General features: G+C 38.1%; 1 protein-coding gene across 4 annotated transcripts in view; it reads right to left on the bottom strand.

Annotated features, from left to right (window-relative positions):
* LOC143392517 (transducin-like enhancer protein 4) overlaps window positions 1-19,475 on the bottom strand; it is a 134,988-nt gene extending 115,513 nt beyond the window's left edge. For 3 of the 4 annotated variants that reach the window (XM_076846076.2, XM_076846077.2, XM_076846078.2), the window contains exons 1-4: window positions 18,610-19,475; window positions 17,666-17,763; window positions 16,508-16,571; window positions 15,328-15,372 (exon numbers count right to left, since the gene is read on the bottom strand). In XM_076846076.2, the coding sequence (XP_076702191.1) occupies window positions 15,328-15,372; window positions 16,508-16,571; window positions 17,666-17,763; window positions 18,610-18,654 (252 nt within the window). In that variant the 5' untranslated portion in view covers window positions 18,655-19,475. Of the gene's footprint in view, window positions 1-15,327; window positions 15,373-16,507; window positions 16,572-17,665; window positions 17,764-18,609 lie in introns of those variants that run through there. The other variant, XM_076846079.2, reaches the window with a different exon arrangement.
* Between the last annotated feature and the right edge of the window lie 205 nt (window positions 19,476-19,680).

Below are 19,680 nucleotides of genomic sequence, written 5' to 3'. Positions count from 1 at the left end.
TGGGAATTTTTGTGATACAGAAGACAGAGACAAACCCACACAGTCATCTGATTCTTGACAAAGGTGCCAAAAAACACACATTGGAGAAAAGACAGCCTTTTTAACAAATGGTGCTGGTACAACTGCAAGTTCAAAGCCAGCCTCAGCAAGTTAGCAAAGCCCTAAGCAACATAGTCAGACCCTGTCTCAAAATTTAAAAAATAATAAAAATGGGGTGGGGATGTGGCTCAGTGGTTGTGTGTCCCTGGGTTCAATCCTTAGTTTAAAAAAAAAAAAAATTCAGAATATATAGAAAGCTTAAAAAACTACACCAAGGGGCTGGGGTTTGGACTCAGCAGGAGAGCACTTGCCTAGCATGTGTGGGGCGCTTGGTTCGATCCTCAGCACCACATAAAAAAAAATAAAATAAAAATAAAGGTATTGTGTCCAACTACAAGTAAACAAAATTTAAAAAAAAAAAAACTATACCAAAAAAAATCAAATAACCCAATTAACAAATAGGAAAATGAACTAAACAGAAGGTTATCAAAAGAAATACAAATGGCCAGCAAATGCATAAAAAATTGTTCAACCTCATTAGCAATTAGGAAAACAAATCTAAACTACACTGAGATTTCACCCCATACCAGTCAGAATGACAGTCATCAAGAATATAAATAATAAAAAAATCTAGATAAAATGTCACGCGCAAAAGACAGGCTTTAGAAACAAACAAAACCATTTGAATACTAGTGGTGCCAGAGACCATCGATGGGTCTTTGAGAATGTAACTGGTCCACTCTGAGCCTCTGTACCCTCAGTTCTAGGATAATATGCAATGGGTTCACCTTCTTCATGGAATAACACCCCCACTGGGATCGGGTCTTTTTATTCCAGAAGGCCCTGTGGCTCAGGCCCATCCACCAGGCACAAAACACATTCATGAATTGTTGCTTACTTTTGTCAAATGCTTTTTTAAAAATCTGTTTATATTAAAATAAATAAATAAAAACATGTTTAGCGTGTATATAATTTTGAACCTTGGCTGAGTTATACTTTATATTCCCTATTTGAGATCACAGTATTTTTTTCAATAAAATTAATTTTTGAATATATAATAAAAAATATGGGAGAGAATGTGGAGAAAAAGGCACACTTTCACATTGTTGGTAGGAATGTAAATTAAATTAGTACAACTGCTATGGAAATCAGTTATGAGGCTCCTCAAAAGACTAGGTGAGGGCCAGGCTTGGTGGCACATGCCTATAATCCCAGGGGCTCAGGAGGCTGAGGCAGGAGGTTAGCAAGTTCAAAGTCAGCCTCTGCAAAAGTAACTCAGTGAGATCCTGTCTCTAAATAAAATACAATAGGTATGGGGATGTGGCTCAATGGTCAAGTGCCCCCGAGTTCAATCACCGGGTACACACTCAGAAAAAGAAAATACTAGGCAAGGAACCACCATATGATCCAGCTATATAACTCCTTGGTATTTATCCTGAAGAATTAAGGATAAATACTTACTGCAGTGATACATGTATACCCTTGTTTATAGCAACACAATTTACAATAGCCAAGCTATGGAACCAGCCTAGGTGTCCAACAATGGATGAATGGATAAAAAAAAATGTGGCATATTGCTGGATGTAGCTGGTGCCCACCTGTAATGCCAGTGGTTCTGGAGGCTGAAGCAGGAGGATTGCAAGTTAAAAGCTAGCCTCAGCAATTTAGTGAGGACCTGAGCAACTTAAGGAAGCCCTATCTCAACATAAAAACGGGCTAGGTATGTGGGCTTAGTGGTTAAACACCCCTAGGTTCAATCCCTGTTACTATTAAAAAAATATATATATTTATATACACAATGCAATTTTATTCAGCCCTAAAGAAAAATGAAATTATGGCATTTGCAGGAAAATGAATGAAACTAGAGATCATCGTGTTAAGCAAAATAAAAGTCAAATTCAGAAACTTACAGGTCTTTTTTCTCTCTTACGTGGAAGCTAGAAAGGAATAAGGAAAACAAAGGTAGGAGTGGATCTCCTAACAGAGAGATCAGTAGAGGAAAGGGACCAAAGGGTGGGAGGTGGAAAAGGAAGGGGGAAGTACTGGGAAGTGATATTGGCCAAATTATATTATTGTACTGTGTACATGTACACACATGTAAAACAAATTTCATCAACATGTAGAACTACAATGGACCAATAAATAATGTAGAAAAATAAACTGAGTTTTGCTTTAACTTGCATTTAATAAATTTCCTACAAATATTTGTATATTTATTAAATTTTCAGAAAAACTGCTCAAGTTCACTAGTACTCAACCCTGCTGTGCATCAGAATCACTCTGAACCTTTTAGAAAAATTTCAATGCCCAAGTCCCCCGTTATGGGGCCCTGGAACCAACATTTTATAAAAAGCATTAATCCAGTCCTACCCATGCTGCTTTTATAGATGAGGAAATGAGACTCAGAAAAGTTAAAATAATTTCTCCAAAACAAGTTACTGATTGAATTAGGACTGGCTCCTAAAAAAATACTTAGAAGGAATGTGTTGTCCATAAAGAACTGAAGAAGCCATGGTTATCAAAATACCTGAAACAATTTGAAAGTCTATGTTTTCATCTTTTTTTATTATTTAAAAAGAAATAAAAACATGATATTTATGCATTATTCCTTTTAATCTTGACCAGTACTTCTTTTGATGAGGGGGGCATTAATCCACCAGCCACAGCACTCAATGATGGAGACACAGCGAAGCTTCTGCCTTTGGCCTTTGCCTGGTCAGCATTTAGTATAGAGTGGCAGAACCATGGGTGATTCTTTTTCTTTTGCTTTCTAAAATGTCTTTAAATTATTAATTTTCTTAAATGTCACTTTTTTGAGAAAAAGTACTTAAAAAACACCTTTAAAGCCCTCAATATACATTAAACTGAGAAGTCCAAAAAAAGACAATTGTTGTGTCATGATTGTAAAAGTTTCCAAATGCACAGAACTCATAATTAGTTTCCAGGGAAGGATACTTTTGCCACACGTTCTGACCCTTTTGCTTGTTGATGATTATGTCATTACATTCAAATCGTCCATAAACTAGCACTAGATACATGAGGGTATTGGTAGAAGGTGTGGGTAGAATGAAGGAAATTAAAAGCTGCAGTCAGATTTGGAAAAAAAAAAAAAAAAACACCCTATAAAGCAACGTATGTTTCTGACAGTTGAAACAGACTGAATGACAGACAGTAAAACCACATTTCTACATGTTTTCTTTTTTGGACTGGATATGTGGCTTTATGCCACCAAACAATATTTTGGTTTACCAAAATATACTCTATGGCCGTTTTAATTTCATGTTTACTTAACATTCCTTACTATCACTGCTGTTCTCAGCTACAGCAGCTTAAGACAAGTATCTAAAAGGATGAAGTTTTAAAATATAGAGTATGCCTCAATTTAGGGGGAAAAAAAGAGAAGAAAATTAGCCATACACAAATAATTCACAATGACTAAAGCATCTATTGTAATTTTGGTGTTTAGCTCATCAGGGACATAATGAGCAAGAGAATTCATGATTTTGTTTGAAACACAGTAGTTTTTCAAGACATTTATAGACTCAGCCTCATGTTTACTTGAAATTTCTTAACACTAACCTATCTAGAGTTGTTGGCAAAACCAAAAACAAGAGAAAGAAAAGAACGACTAAAGCACAGTTTCACTGGGTGATGAATAATTTAAGGGATTCTGTCCCTATCTTTATTTGTAAAAATCCTATAAAGAGCAAAAAGTAAAAACTAAAATCATTTACAAACTTCATTAAATCAATATAAAGGTAATGATGATAATCAAGCAAAATGATTCACAGAAACTCATACACTCATACAAGAATCGAATGCCTTCCTTAAATGAACAGTTCCTACAACCACTGCCCACAAAGAACTCCCTGGAAAAATATGTTATGCTCTGGGTATAGAATGTAAGTTCAGAGGCCATGTTGAAAAGAATCCTTAAAGTTCTTAGCAAGAGCACAGATCTTGCAGAAGAGATGAAAAGAAAGTCATGATATGAAGGTCAAAGGAGCAACAAATTCATTCATTCATTCCTCTTCCTTCTTTCACTCCTTCCTCCTCTGTAGGCACAGCACCCTGTCATAACTGAAACCAAGTTCTTTCCATTCTTGCTGGTCTGACTTCGGAGTCCTAGTTCTGAACCACTGGAATTCCTACATCATGATCACTTTAATATGGTATGTTTTGTCTTTGTTTTTTAAATATATTTAGATAGTCTGATGATGCGCTCTGTACACAATGAAACTTCAATGTTACAATGGTCTCATTTGGATATGATTTTATTTTATTTGGGTAAACAAGTGCTCTAGATTAGTAGACTCATCAGTTCATATTTTACCACACATTCTACTAGTGTTTGTCTGATGAGCACAGCCCTAAAGATGTGGCTGTAACTTCAACAAATGGATAATCAGATGCCTTCCTCAAAAAGGTTATAAACTAAAGAAATTAATATATCTAAAGCATTCCATGTTATCATCTGGTACCTGCTAGTAACTCAATAAATCTTAACAGTTATTAACATCACTAATATTAACCCAAGATATACACATGGAAAATTTGTAACTATACAGAGTTTCTAATAAGCTCTCACCCTAGAAAAAAACTGGGAAGATGTGGCTGTAACTTCAACAAATGGACAACCAAAGACATCATAGCAGATAGTTCTAGGATGTTAAACATTAGTAACATTAAGACAATTTTAGCTGTGTAAAAGTCTAACACTGCTCAAAGTGATGTTCTACCAAAACAGAAAAAAAAAAAATTTACACTTTCTCTTAAATAACATAATATTAAACCTTAACTTGCTGAAATGGCATGTCTCTCGTGCCAAACAATGAAATTAGGGATAGATCTTTTGTTAAAACTGATCATTTTTAAATCATATGAGAGAGTTGAAAGTTACCTTAGAAATAAGAATATAAACCTATATTTTAAAATGGCTAATCACCAGTTCAAGGGCCTGTGGCAGAACTGGGATAAGATCTTCCAACCTGTGAATACCCCATCTAGTCTTCCTGGTCATAATAAAGTCAAGTCCTCCCTAAGAGTCTTCCCAAAGAAAACTTATATAGCGGTAACTGACACTCAAGAATTATGGACACTGTAGAATATACAATAAAATGAAAACAATCATTCCTTTAACTTTTCTTCATCCATTCATTCATTTCCTCTAATATGTTCTAGGTACTAGGGGTATAGCAATGAATAAAACACATTCTTCCTTTTTGAAGCTTCTACTTCATGGAAAGAATAGATTCCTTCAGGTCTTGATAAGTAAGGTCAAGATGTTTAATCTTATTTATGACAAACTCATTATAAACTAAGTTGAAAAGTCTAGACCTTCTCTAAGAATTCCTAGTGGGACAAGGCAAGAAAGCCCTGAGGATTTGAGATGTCAAGCCCATTTCAAGCATACAGATATCCTAAGTGTCATGAGGTAAACCCTAGCTAGAGAAACTGACATCTACCTACATTGAATTCCGGAAGGATAACTAATCCCAGGGGCTAATTACACAACAGGTAATAAACGACTACATATTCCCTCTGCACACGTCTTTTGAAGAAAACTATTGCATCACATTATAACATACAATTTCAGAAGCTATATAATACACGACAAAGCACATAAACTGGTCACTTTAAAGAAAGGACTGTTATTACAATTTATCTTGGATATATTTATATTACATGTTTTACAATAACCTCTCTAGTTCTGCATCACCTTTATTTAGCCTGAATACTGGCCCTAACAGAACTGGTGAATTCTGAACCATCTACTAATTAACTGTGGAACTTTTGTCACATAATATCAGAGTCTCATTTTATTGATTCATAAGATAGGGATGCTTTACTGACATTATTGAAGTGTAAGTGAAAAGTGAATATGAAAGTACTTTCTTAAAAATTTCTTAATAAATATACATTTATACTTCTAGCTCCATTAGGCAATTATGGATTTAAAAATCTCAAAGTTGTAAAAGAAACTTTCTGAGACTAAAAAGAAAGGACAAGTCTTAATTCTGGTTCACTATCATGTTAGATCAAAATAGTCTAAAAGTAATAAGCATTCACTGATACTCAAATTTTAAGCTATGAAAAGTAAGGCCCTGACAAGTTAAGGTGCTTTTCATCTCATGTCACTGGTTATTAGCAAGGCTAATACTTGGTCAAGTACTTTGGGGAAGGCAATATAGTATTACAGACAGAATTTGGAATTAGGCAGGTGCATTTATCACACCAGCATTCTGACCTTGAATCAAATCCAGGATCTATTTAACTGACTGATCTCAAAACAAGTTATTTAAGCTCTCGGTACCTCAGCCTCCTCATATGTAAAATGGAAATAAATAATAACAATGCTGTAATTTCATAATCATGTTGTGAGAATAAGTAAACTATTACCTGCACAATAAGCTCTCTAAAACTGCTTAATATTATGACTCTCTTCAACAACACAAGGCCATCTCTACTAATGAAAAAGCTATGGTATCTTCGAAGTTCCTTGTCCCTTTAAAAGAACTAGAAGCTTGCATTTTACTGATTTAGAAGTTAGCTAAACACACCACAGTATAGTTAAGATCAAAATCTCCCCACAATCTTTCAAACTACATGTACACAGACCTATTAATAGCAAAGAATTCTTCAGAATTCTGACTAGTGATAAAAGTGATGTTCAAACTGAATTTATTAAACTCAGTTAGGAAAGATTTATATTTTTATCTTTAAAAAGGCAGACTCAGCATGCCAAAATATATATATTCTACTTTAACTATCCTAACTCATTCCTGAAAGATACCCAAGTTCAGTTGCATTTACTTCCTATTTTTCCATGTCATTTTCCACAAATTTACCCAGTAGGTAATACATGCCTCAGTATACTTAAAGGTTTAGCACTGGTTTTCTATCCTGCAACTTCAATACAACCTTGAAAACATTAAATCACACAGATTTTTTGCCTCGCTCTGCATGAATCCAAATATTCCCTTATTCACCAAATATTTCATAAGTGCCAAAACCTAACTTTGTGAGTTTTCAGCACCAGTAAAGCCAAAAACAATAATAAAAACCCCTATTTCTTATGAAGCTCCATTCTAGCTGGAGAGGGGAGACAGGCAATAATAAATTAGTATATATCTAGAATAGTATCTTTGAGTAGTACATTTTAGGAATGAGGGAGCAGACAGTTTTATTAAATGCTTTGCTAAAAGTGGAACTTGGCTTTATATTTCAATTTGCAGATCCCAGACTCCTTTTGGACAGGGCACTGGCACTGGAGGGTAGAGTGAAGTAGAGAGAGGAGCTGTACTTCAAACACAAACACACAGATCAGATCTCTCACTAGAGATGACAGTGTAATACCCTTGGACTGCCAGTAGCATTACCATGCTCCTCATGTTGCAGAAAGCTAAGAGCATCACAGAAACAAGTGCATTGTCTGCTGTTTGAACACAGCCACAGTCAGTGAAGGAAGCTCTGGAAGGGAACACAAGAAATCTACTATTTCCTCTTCTGTCAGTGACTCTCACTATGTGACCTCCAGCATATTCACCAACCTAAGTGAACTGTGGTATCCCCGCCCACATGCTGATCCTCCCTGACTGTGACACTGGGCTAGTCTCTTAAGCCCTTAAGCCTCAGTGTCATCTGTTAAAGGAGGCCAGTGGAATGACACTGCTTGGCAAACTGTCGGGTACTTCACTGACAGAAGCTATTTAAATAAATACATGGATCCAAGCTTGCTACCTGCTTTACAGGAACATCAAGAAGATTAAGGAGAACATATAAAATACTTTAAGCTCTCTGTAAAGAAAGGGTGTTACAGAGTACTCATGCTTATAATTTCTACTATCACTATTCTTCCTAGTTATATTTCCTTGCCTTTCCAAATTCTGTAACTAAGAGAATCCACAAACCTTCAGAAGCAGAATGCAGTTAAAAAAACAATAACAAATGAAACTTGATTACAATAAAGAAAAACAAGTCTGCTAAGAAATCAGAAAGCCAATATCCTTCTTCCTTCCCCTGACAGCTCTTTTGCCTAGGTTGCTGCAAAAAAACAGGGCTCTGCAGATTCAAGTGCACCACAATCAGTCCAGGTCAGAGAAATAATCTGGTATCTACAAGAGAAGAAATTATCCTTTCATTCTGTGAAATGTAGACGATGTTCTCCCCACAGTATAAATTTTGAAGTGTATGTGAGCAAAATCTTCAAAAAGGATGACAAGATAATATTATTCACCAGAGGACAGAGTACCTCATACATGTCCTGGAGTATTATTCTTTGATGAGCCAGCTAAGAAAATCCACACCTTGTCTGTTTATGCCCCTGGACAGAGGAAAGGTTACATACTGCACCTTTTTGAGGTTAAGTTTTGGCTCACTGATACAGAGATGGCAAGTGCCTGGCACCAACACTGGGTCAATTCCAATGAAAACAAAGAGGATATATAGATTTGTAGTCATGAATGCCAGCTATTCCCCTTTACAGAAAGAAAGCAACTACCACTGACCGTTGTTAATACAGCAAAATCAGAACAGCTCTAACTTTCACTTTGACTTAAACTTCTGAGGCCCTTCCCCCATAAAGTAATAATTTTGCCAACTGTTTACAGTGTACTTACTTCAGACAAATCATAAACCTTGCAAACTGTCATTATCAGAGTACTCAGTTGCCTATGCTGAAATATATAGCCTGCTGCTTCTCACAGATTGCAACAATAACTTACCTTTTTTAAGACCACTAGATAAGTCACCACTGCCAGATAACTGCAATTTTTTTCAACAGTGTGGGAAGGAATCGAGGAAAGTATGTTCTAGAAATCACATGTCTTTCACTCTCTTTCAAGCCACTAAATAACACTATTGCTGTCCAGAAGTGACAAACCAGATAGATTATCAAGTAACATCAAAGACATTAAAAATTTCCTCATTAAAAACAAATAGGGGCTAGAGTTATAGCTCTTCAGTAAAGTACTTGCCTAGCATGTGTGAGGCACTGGGTTAGATTCTTAACACCACATATAAATAAGTAAATAAAATAAAGGATTATCAACAACTAAAAAGTATTAAAAAAAAAAGGCACAAATAACTTCCAAATGCACATTTCTAACACTAAATTCCCAACTGGCTTCCTTGACTTGGTACATAGTGCAAATAGAGAAAAAAAGTAAAATTCTAGGAAAGAGTAAATGAAAAAACATGAAAAACAATGGTAATGTACTATTACCTTCCTCAAGGCTACAGAAACATTTCCTAAAGATGCAGCTCTGTCTTTAGTCCATCAGTCAAACTACTCAGAGCAATATTACCTACTAAGATACAAAGAACTTGCCTATCAAAATGATAAATAATATGTAGCAGGGATTGAGGGGCGTTAGAAGGAAACATTCCTTGTTTAAATGCTGCAAAGAAATTCTTTTGACATTACAAGCAAAACATCTGCCTTCATTTAAAAGTTTGAGTTGTGATTTCCTGCATCTATGAACTTCTTTCTGAACTACAAAGAGGCCACAAAACGTCACATTTTCCCCTCCCAGCTTCTCCTTTCAAAACCCACAAAATGATGATTAACAAACAGCCCCTTGTCTTTAGGCATAGTCTTAGAAACCACAAGGAAAAGATAAAAGTTAAATAGAAGAACAAGTTTGTAAACAAATGAGAAATAGGTTGCCTAGGGAGGAAACAAATTGTTTTGATAAGTAAGTAGCCCTCTTAGCCCACATGTGGGAAAGAGTAAAAGCCACCCTCCACCTCTCCCCTGAGAGCAGCCTTCTAGTCTTAGACTCCAGGCCTTACAGAAAATCCCCCTCACTCAGGGGTGCTGGGTATAAGCCCCAAGTTTTGGGGCTCAAGGATAAACTGAGAGGCTATCCCAGCCCCCCAGGGCTTCCTCATTCCAGGAACGAGTTGGGGTCTAAATTTATACTTCATGGGTGACATCTCCCAAGAGACAACCTCCCAGGTAAATTCATCTGAGTCCTAAATCTACTACCCATTAACTATATCACCTTTTACAAATCTAACCCTGTTTAATCACCTTTTGACGGGACATAATCCCTTTCTTAGGGTCACTGTAAGAAGTAAAAGAAAGAATTTTGGCACTATGCCCAGATCCATGGCGAGCACACGCCAGATATATAATAAATGTTCCCTTCCACTGGAAGAAAACTCTAATTCTATTCAATAATCACTGCTTTAAGTTAAAAATCGACAGATATTCTCCTATAATACCCCCAAGAAAGACATTAAGAATCTAATATGTGAAAAGGGGAAATACACAGTACTCAGAAAATACTCCCCATTAACATATATACACACTCTGCATTTCCTCCTCCAGATCTGCTTCTCTTTCAGGGCCTGTGACAACTAATAAGACAGCTCACTGGGTCTTTTGCCGAGAGCTACCACCTAATGTTAGACCCTGTGACAGTTTGGGGACAGATATTATTTAAAATCCACATACATCTAGTGAAGAAAGTGAAGTTTGTCCCCCAACCTAAGATAACCAAATGAGAGGTAAGAGGGAAAAAATACCACAGAAAACCTCCATTTGGTTAATATTAATTGTGGACTATTATTAAAGGATAAGTAGTGTTTTAACTGGTGGCTTTAAATCTTAAAAAAAAAAAAAAAAAAAAAACCACAAACCCCCCATATCAAACACACAAACTCAGCTTCTAACTTTTTATAGAATCTATACATTCATCAAAATTTCACTTATCTTTTTGAGATTTGTGCAATTCGGTGGTATCCACCACTGTTCAGCCCCTCTAGATTATTCTGTTTATACAACAAAGCGAAATTAAGATAGCAAAACTTTCACTGGTCTGTGGGTTACTTTCAGTAGAAGAATCCACATTTGATAATAGTTCCCTTTCATTAATATACAAGAATTCAAACACATCCATTTCTGAAAAGAAAATCACCATGTAAAAAACCGTTTTTGCCTATATACTCAACACCTGCTTTTCCGTGTATTCTTCCAAGACAAGACATGTGCAAGAAATTGGTAATGTTCCCCTCAAAAAAATTATCTTAAGGAAAAATCTGGTCTAAATCGAACTTTAAATGAATTGACTTCCACTGCAAGCACTGCCCCCAAATAAATTTACTGCATCCTAGAATCAAGTACACTCAAGGCTGGAATGTCATGCCAGTCATATATTACTTAAACCTCAATAAGTCTCTTATTTTCCAAATCCTCAGCTGCTTTCTAAAATAGTTCACTAAAAAGCACCAACCTAATTAACAACAGCTTCCTCTGCAACAGTGGCCTTGATTTCACTTATTTACACATTATCTGCAGCCTCCTTTTGGCCAATCCAGTCTATTCTCTGTACCATGCCGAGCCTTTTATCTGCCCTGGACAGCATTTTCTCCAGCAGATGAAGTAGATGCCGATTGATTTGCTGTCGAGCATGGTAAATTAATAGCAACAAATTGCTGAGGGCCCGTCTCGCTGCTCCACCATGCTTCGGCAGTTTTGCTTTATTTGCTCCATGATGGGCAGCAGTCGGCCTCTTCAAGTCAATTTCTTCTTAACAACCTGCAATACTTTTCAATGGTGAAAATAGAGCTGTTCCTTGTAAGTCAGAAATCAATATCCTATTGCCCTTAGAAAATGCTAAACAAGCAGTATTGGCAATCCACTTGGTACTAGAGGGTATCAGATATAATGCAAATCCATACTGCTTCCCTCCTTGTAGTTATTACAGTTTGCTAAAAGGTTCCTAATGTCATTTATCATCATTTACCATCGACCAAAGAGGCTATGATTATGATATCCTATCAGCTGGCAAGGCCCTTTCATTTCTATTCAATTAATATTTTAGCAGCACTCAAATGGTTGTGGCCCGTCTTGTAATAAAATTTACATGGCCTGGAGTGAAACAGGAGTTTTCCTGCTTTGATTTTAAATAAATAATACACACAAACACACAGACTACATACACATAAATATATATTTATATATAAATGTGTAGCACTCACTTTTAGATTCTAAGTGTTACAGATTTCTAAAATTTTCTAATGATTTCTAAAATTCATATACTAAACATAATAAAAAGTTAGAAGCAAAGAGACCTCATAGACTACAGAAAACCGGAGATACTCTCATTCTCAAATATGGCATGGTCATCTGTTTAATTTCCATAAGTTGAATTCACATACCCATTGCTCCTAATCTACATCCAATATTCACTTTTTAGAGTGGTAACCACTGATGTCAGATTCCATTGGGGAGGATGTCTTTTAATTACAGGTGAAGGATGCAAACAAGCAGCATTTAGTTATGTATCAAGTACATGCATCACTCTGATCTGTCCATAGTGGCTGACCCATTTAGAAGCCACACTATATTTATAAAGAACAATCAGCAAAAGGTAGTAACAACTAAACCCTGTCTCATCCAAAACAAAAACAAAACCCCACACTTAAGGGAAATCCTTAAGGAATAAAAGCCAATGTTCTTTCACTTTTTAAAAATTCCATTTTGAAGACATCATAATGAAACATGCCATTTTAACCATGTACTATTTATCATCTTCATTTTCACAATAGAATTTAAGACAGTGGTAAAGCATTAATTCCAATTATAGCCTAGAATACTTCACCCTAACTTTTCTGGTTGCTTTCCAGATTCATCTGATCAGTTCTATCAATCCTACTAAAGATTACCAGAAATTAGATTCATATTTTATGCTCCAATTCCATGTCATGTCACTGAATTCCCCTTTAAAAAGAAAAAAATCCACTAATTCTACCAGACTAATGCTATTTACTCAGTTACCAAAATTTAAATTAATTATGTTCTCAAACATAATTGTTAAAAATTGGCAACATTATGCAGGCTTAATTAAGATTAAATCCAATTTACTAAATGTACTTTAATTGGTACTAATTACATTAGCTTTCATTTCAGAATGACAAATTCCCCATAGGTTTCACTTTATAGTTCTCTATCAGAATCAACACAGGGTGACTGATGATAAGCATCACACCAAAAGGGGAGGGAGGAGAATGTTTGCCCCTCTCCCCTTGTCACTGTTTCATACTTTTCTTTTTATCAATTTGCTAAGTCACAGAGTCATGACTCCATCACAACCATCATTTTCTGTTTTAGTGAAAATTTTCTCTAAAAATAAATAATCTGTGGCTGGCTGCAGCCATAAAGAACAGGAACGTTAACCAAAAAATACACAAAGGTTTCAAATATCAGGGCCACCAATTACTAAGGTACTTCCAAGGACTCCTGGGACTCCTACTCTTGAACCCTTTGAGACACAAATCTAATAAGTGAATAAGCCTAACCCGATCTTGAGAACAGTCCCAATTATGCCGCAGGGCAACTTCCCTGCATTATTGCTGCTTTCCATTACAAGGGTATCCAGTGAGTGCATCTGGAAGAGAGGCTAAGAGGAACTAAGACTGTCTGCCTAGGAAAACAAATAAAGACAGATATGCCTCTGTGCTTAAGGGGAGAAAGAAAGAAAATATAATAAGTAGGTGGTTTGCAGGGCTGTCTGTATTTCATAATGTGATAAACTGCCCTCAGGATTCTTGATATGATTGAATTTAAAAGCAAGAGAAAAAAAGGGAAAACGTTCTCTTCTCAATTTTAAATGGATAGCGTTTGAGGCCAGCTGGACAAGAAGATGACAAAATTACAGAAGTATAAAATGTGTAAAATTAAGGGATCTCACAAACCCACCAACAGCAAAAAGAAATACATACATATAGAAATACAAGCTATGTGCTCTTCAGAAACAAAAGTGGTACAAGGGGATCTGAAAACTAAGTGGTTAGGGTAAACAAGGTACAGAAGGAGAAATAAAGGGACATTAGTCTGGTTTGATCTTTAATTAATCCTGGGAGGAGGGGGTAGACTGAGGAACAACAACACCACCAACAAAAAAGACATGTACAAGATCCAAACCTTAAATGCATGATTAACAAACAGTATCTCTCATGTAATTTATTCCTGTAAAGTAGAGCTAAGTCCATCCATAAGCTTGAATGGATTTTGTTTAAGCAGGAGATATTTATATTATTAATCTAAAAAAAAAATGGTAAAGATGTCAAAATAAGAATTTAACACTTGGAAAACTATATTATAATGCTAATATTGGCATAACCAAATAGCAAAGTAAAAGAGTATCTGAAATAAAGACCCCAGTGTAAGTAATATCACATTTTTTTCCTCAAATTTTTGTTTTCAAATACTATGATTGCCTATACTGTCTATCAGTCATCTTTTAAAGATCCACTAAGTGATATATGGTCATTTCATCATTTCTAAACTTAGAAGGTAATGAAAATCACCTTAACCATAAATAAGAAAGACCATGAACTTTTCTCTTGTTTTTTTCTCAGCAGGCAAACATATACACACCTATTCTGAAATGGTTAATGAGACCTGAAGCAGTTTCACTAGCAGACCACTAAAAATAAATACTTTCCTAAAGGAATTACTACTCCCACATGATATACACATATACAGACACGTATACATATACACACACACACACACACACACACACACACAGTATCGTTTGTCTAGAAAATGTAAACCATTTATTTCATTTGCTCTCCTGCAAAAAGAAAAAAGGAAAAAAAAAAGCCTATTTGAGTCACATATTTCAATGCTTTCAACTAATCATAAACTTCCCCCCCCCCAACCCTTTTTTGGCTGAACTAATTGCTAGATTTCAAGACCCAGTGTTGAACATTATCACATCCTCCTATCAGGCTCATTTACTCTGTACAAATTTGGAAGTAACGGTTACAGTTCCTGGTAAGACCCAACTAAGTAGCCTCAGGGGACCAATACAAGGATTTTACATCAATTTCTTTTGTAGTTCCACAGATTTCATTTCGACCCTCCCTGCTCACCCTGTATCTATTCTTTTACACCAAGCCAATGAAGACCATATATAATTTATAATTTTACTTTTCAATATTTTCAAAGAAAAGGTTTTCTATATGACATGTTTCCAATGACCAAAATACATAAAGCAAGTCTCTCAAAAGATATATTTTAAAATTTAGCATCCAGACTTGAAAATGAACAAAGTTTAATCCGTATTCAGATTTTGTAAAGATATTTTAAATGCTTAAAATTAGGTTAATGCAGATGAAAGATGGGGAACCACTTGTGAAAAAATAATGTTCTCTCCAATACCCAATCTTTTAAAATAGCCACAATAATGTGCAGAAAACTACAAAACAAAATTTTGTTTCCAAAGTGCATCAGTATTACTCATTTAAAATGGTTATAAAGAAATAATAACTTACCTGCTTGTGCATTTCTATATTCAACCCATAGGACATTTCATAATACTGTCAAAGAAGGAAAAGCAATTAAATTTGTGCCTTTCATCAAATAATCTGCCTCAAGTTCAAAATGCCCCAAGTATGTTCAAAACAAACAACAAACATAAAAGCCTAATGTAACCAAAAGATCTCTAATTCTTATGCCAATAAGTCAAAGAGATGCCCAATTACTATCTTTAGCCTAATAAGCTAAAAGCCACCTTAAGACACAGACTCTAAGACAGCGACTCAAAACTAAAAAAATTAATGTTCAAACACAGCATTCTTAGCAGCAATTATTTTATACATCACAAGCAGATGAATCAAAAAAAATCTGATAATTCAGTACCATACGACTAACTCCTAAGTACAGCAGAAATTTCGTCTTATACAAACGCTGAATGGTTAGAAAAGGTACTATTGCTGAAGAGTTGTTTCTCATTTTAAGGGTACTGCTCACATTCACACATTCAAAGCAAAAAGCTTGAGAGAAAATGAATTAATGCATCACTCTGGTGCCTTTTGGAACAATCTTAAAAATATGCTTCTTGATACTTTTGTAAAAGCAGATCTAATTTTTTAACATGTATTGTAACTGGCATAACAGAAATTCTGGCAGAACAAATCAACACTTTTCAAACCAATATAACACTACAGAAATTGAAAACATACACAAAAATGCACACGTAATAGTAACAAATAATGAGGCAAAAATTAGAGAATAGTTTCAGTGTCTAAGCCATCACTCTTTAAAAATAAGGCATTAAAATTTTATAAGAGTACATAGAAAAACTGGTTAAAATTGTTTGGAGCAAGAGCAATAAAACAACAAAGAAAACCACTAACAAAAACATTTTGCTTGCAACTGAACAAAACATAAATGAGGTTTTGTTTTGTTTTGTTTCAATTTGTAAAAACAAAGCACAGAAAATTATACCCTATGCAACTGAACTTTTTGAAAATTCAAATCAAAGCTGGTTGTCAAAAGCAAGTTCTAACATCCTAGAATTACAGGTTACTAATGTTCACATTCCCACAACCTCAACTACACTGGCAAGGCCACTGTGATCTATCCTGAAGCCTCTAGCAATTTCAACGTAGTAGTCTCGTTTTTTGGTATCCCAAACTACTAGACACTTTGAATCTGTGATGGTTTTCTTACCATGACATAATGCCGCTGCATCTCAGTCTTCTCACTGGCCAGTTTCTCACACTCCAGCTTCAGACTGTTTGAGACATAGGAAAATCTAACTTAATTTACATCCTTCAAATCTAAATACACATTCTTTCCTCTAAATCCTCACCTACAAACACCAAATCAACAATCTTAAAAATCACCTCATTATGAAAGGGAGGAAAGAAAGGTTAGACTAGAACCAGCCTGAACATGTATGTCCCTTCAGTAAGGATCAAATGTGGGTTTTCCTTCTTGACTTTTAAAATAAGTTTTAAAGAAATAAACCCTCAAGTCAATTTATTTCTGGAACTTCATCCAGAATTCAATGTTCATTAAATTCAGTTAAGAAAACAAGAACAAGGAAATAAACGTCAGTAATGATTACACACAAACACACAAATAATTCCTCCCAAATTTCAAAAGGAAGTTTTTTTTCTTTAATGTTGTACGAAGAGATTAATGAAAATATGAATCAAGGAGTCTTATGAATGATGTCTTGTTTTTTCCCTCCAAAACACACAGACAAGTTGAATACCACCACCCAGGGGCAAAGTGTTGATCTGGTTCAGTGACTTGTTTTTAGTTCTTGAATTTATGAAATAAGAATTATGCATCATTAAAAAGCCAGCAAAAGAAATATGTCTCAAAGGCACTCTAGGTCTAATAATCGCCTCTAAGATGAAAACATTTTGTTCAGCATCAAAGTAATGAAATCGCTCACTTGCTCTTGGCTATTCGGTGGAATAGCAAAAAGTAAGAAGGATTCAAGCCTAGAGTAATAAAGAACCAAGGAAGTCAAAAGGCCTCAGAATCTTCTCAACGTTCCATTCTCCTGGCTCCAACAAATCAATATGGAAAGTTTTGTCTCAGCATTTTCCAAGACTCCCCAGTTTCGATTGTTCTCCCTTTTTTATCCCCCAATGGGAGAAAAAGATACGCTTAATTTCTTTACACCTGCCTAAAGGAAAAAAGGCCTTGACATGCCCTTCTGCCCATCTGCCCAGAGTGGGAAAAAATGATAATAATACCTTTGTGGAGACCAAAAAAAAAAAAAAGGAAGGAGGGTGTTTGTGTGTGTGTATGTGGGGGGTAGGCGACAAGAGCTAAGCAAACAGGAGGATCAGCTAAAGTCAATATCGTTACCTGTGGTATTGAGCCTGTAAAAACTGAAACTCTTCCTTAATCCGATCACAGGATTCGGAAATTGTAAATTTAAAGGGTTGAGCAGGCTGATGCGGTGCCTAAAGAACAACAATAAAATATTTAATTAGCCCACATCACAGGCGAAGCAGAGATGGAGAAAACATTCAGAGCGGCGCTGGCAGGGGGTGGGGGTTAATCGCAAAGGCAGGCTGAACACGATCCAAAGTCTCCTCCCGCCCACTCTGGTCGCCCCCTCAGCCCGGCAGGGGCTGGTTTCAGGGTAGCCCCCAACGCGGCGCGCGGCCACCCGCTCCCGTCAGGTCTCAGCCGGGCTCCCTTCCCTGGCCAACGGCGGGCGCCGGGGGCCGGAGCGCCGCGCCCACTGCCTCCCCACCCGGAATCGAAACTGGCCCGTCGGGGGGACCCGCGCCATGGCGTCGGGCCGCGGTCAGTCGGGGGCAGCAAGGCTCAGCTGCCGCCCTCGCGGCTCATTCACTCGCCCCGGGGGCCCGCGGCGCGAGGGGCCAGCGCCCCGCACTCCGGAGCCGCAGCCGGCCCAGCAGCGCCGCCGCCGAGGGCGCCCTCTCCGCCCAGGCGTGGAGTCGCGCCTCCTTCATAACTGAACGCCCCCCTCCCCCCCTCCCTCCGGAGTCGCGGCGCGGAGAAGGCAAACCGCTCCGCGCGGCTTCCAGGGGCTTCAAAGACAACAATAAGAAAATGGCCACAACTCAATTGCCTCTCTACACCCCTTCGGAGAGTGCCACCAAGCCGGGGAGGTTAGGGGTGGTGGCGGCCTGGTGATAGGCGGGCGGCCCCGGGAGCCTAGTGCCCATTTCGGGCAGCTCTCCACGCCCCTCCGGCCAAAAGACACAACTCGGCGCGCAGGGGGGCGACGCGGGGAATCCCCGGCGCACCCGGGCCCGGGCCGGGGCCACCGCACTCACCGGGTGTCTGGTCTGCGGGTACATCTTGCTCAGGTCGCGAATCATCCAAACCGATTTAGTTGGCTGCGCTAGGCAGAGGCGCGCGGCTCATTGGCTTTAATGGCCCCAAGGAAGAGGCGTTGGTGGAGGTGGTGGTAGTGACGGCGGACGGCCGGGTCCGAGGGGTGGCTCGGGCGGTCCCGGTCCCCGCCGGGTCTCGCGTGACGCGGGCGGTAGGAACGCGCTGCGGCTGGGTGCCGGCGGCCGGGCCGCTCCGCATTCCCCGCGGGCGTCACTGGCCCGCCACGGGCATTGTCCGGCGCGCGTCTCCCGCGGCAACGCTCCGACGTTCGCTCCGCCGAGGCGCGCCCGCCGAGCCCGGCGCTGCGGCCGGGAAAGTGCGAGCTCCGCGCCCACCGCTCGCCGGCACCGCCGCCCGCTCGCTCTGCGTCCCACTCCAAACTTTTTTTTTATTTGTCTTTTAATTGGCTGTTATTCCTCCGAATGAATGATCTCTCTTCTTCCCTAAAAGCAAACACAAACTCCTTTGGTTCGGAAGAGGTCTCGGCGGTGCTTTTTTGGTTTCTCTGGAGATTTTTTTCAGTTCAGAACAACGATCTTTTAAAAGGCACCTTTTAGCTTCTTTTACCACATCTCATTTCCTTATTTTTCTTCCTTCCTGTTTTCTTGTCTTTTTTTTAACCCCAAATTGAAGGGGATTATAAAAATAAAGAGTGAAACGCTTGCGGCTTTTTAAAAAAATTCTCTCCTTTCAAACTCTGCGAACACCACCTCAAAATAATATACAAGTGTGTAAGAGAGGGGGTAGAAAGCAGCCAACAGCCCAAACACCCGCTCAGAACAGCTCTAACAACACGCTCTGTGTAGGTGACTTCTTTGACCAAATTTAGCAGCAGCTAATCATTAACATTCTGATACATATTCACAACCTTCCGCGGAGGGACCGCGAAGCATCCCGGGAGATGTAGTCCGCCCCGAGCGACCGTGGCTGAATAGCCCGCCAGATTGACTACAATCACCGGCCGGCCAAGCGACTGCTCTGGGGCGCTTTCCAAGCGCCCCGCCCTCCCG

This window comes from Callospermophilus lateralis, chromosome 2, assembly GCF_048772815.1.
Source record: "Callospermophilus lateralis isolate mCalLat2 chromosome 2, mCalLat2.hap1, whole genome shotgun sequence".
Classification (NCBI taxonomy): Eukaryota; Metazoa; Chordata; class Mammalia; order Rodentia; family Sciuridae; genus Callospermophilus; species Callospermophilus lateralis.
The sequence above is the reverse complement of the archived record's forward strand: the minus strand, read 5'-3'. Positions and strand labels throughout refer to the sequence as shown.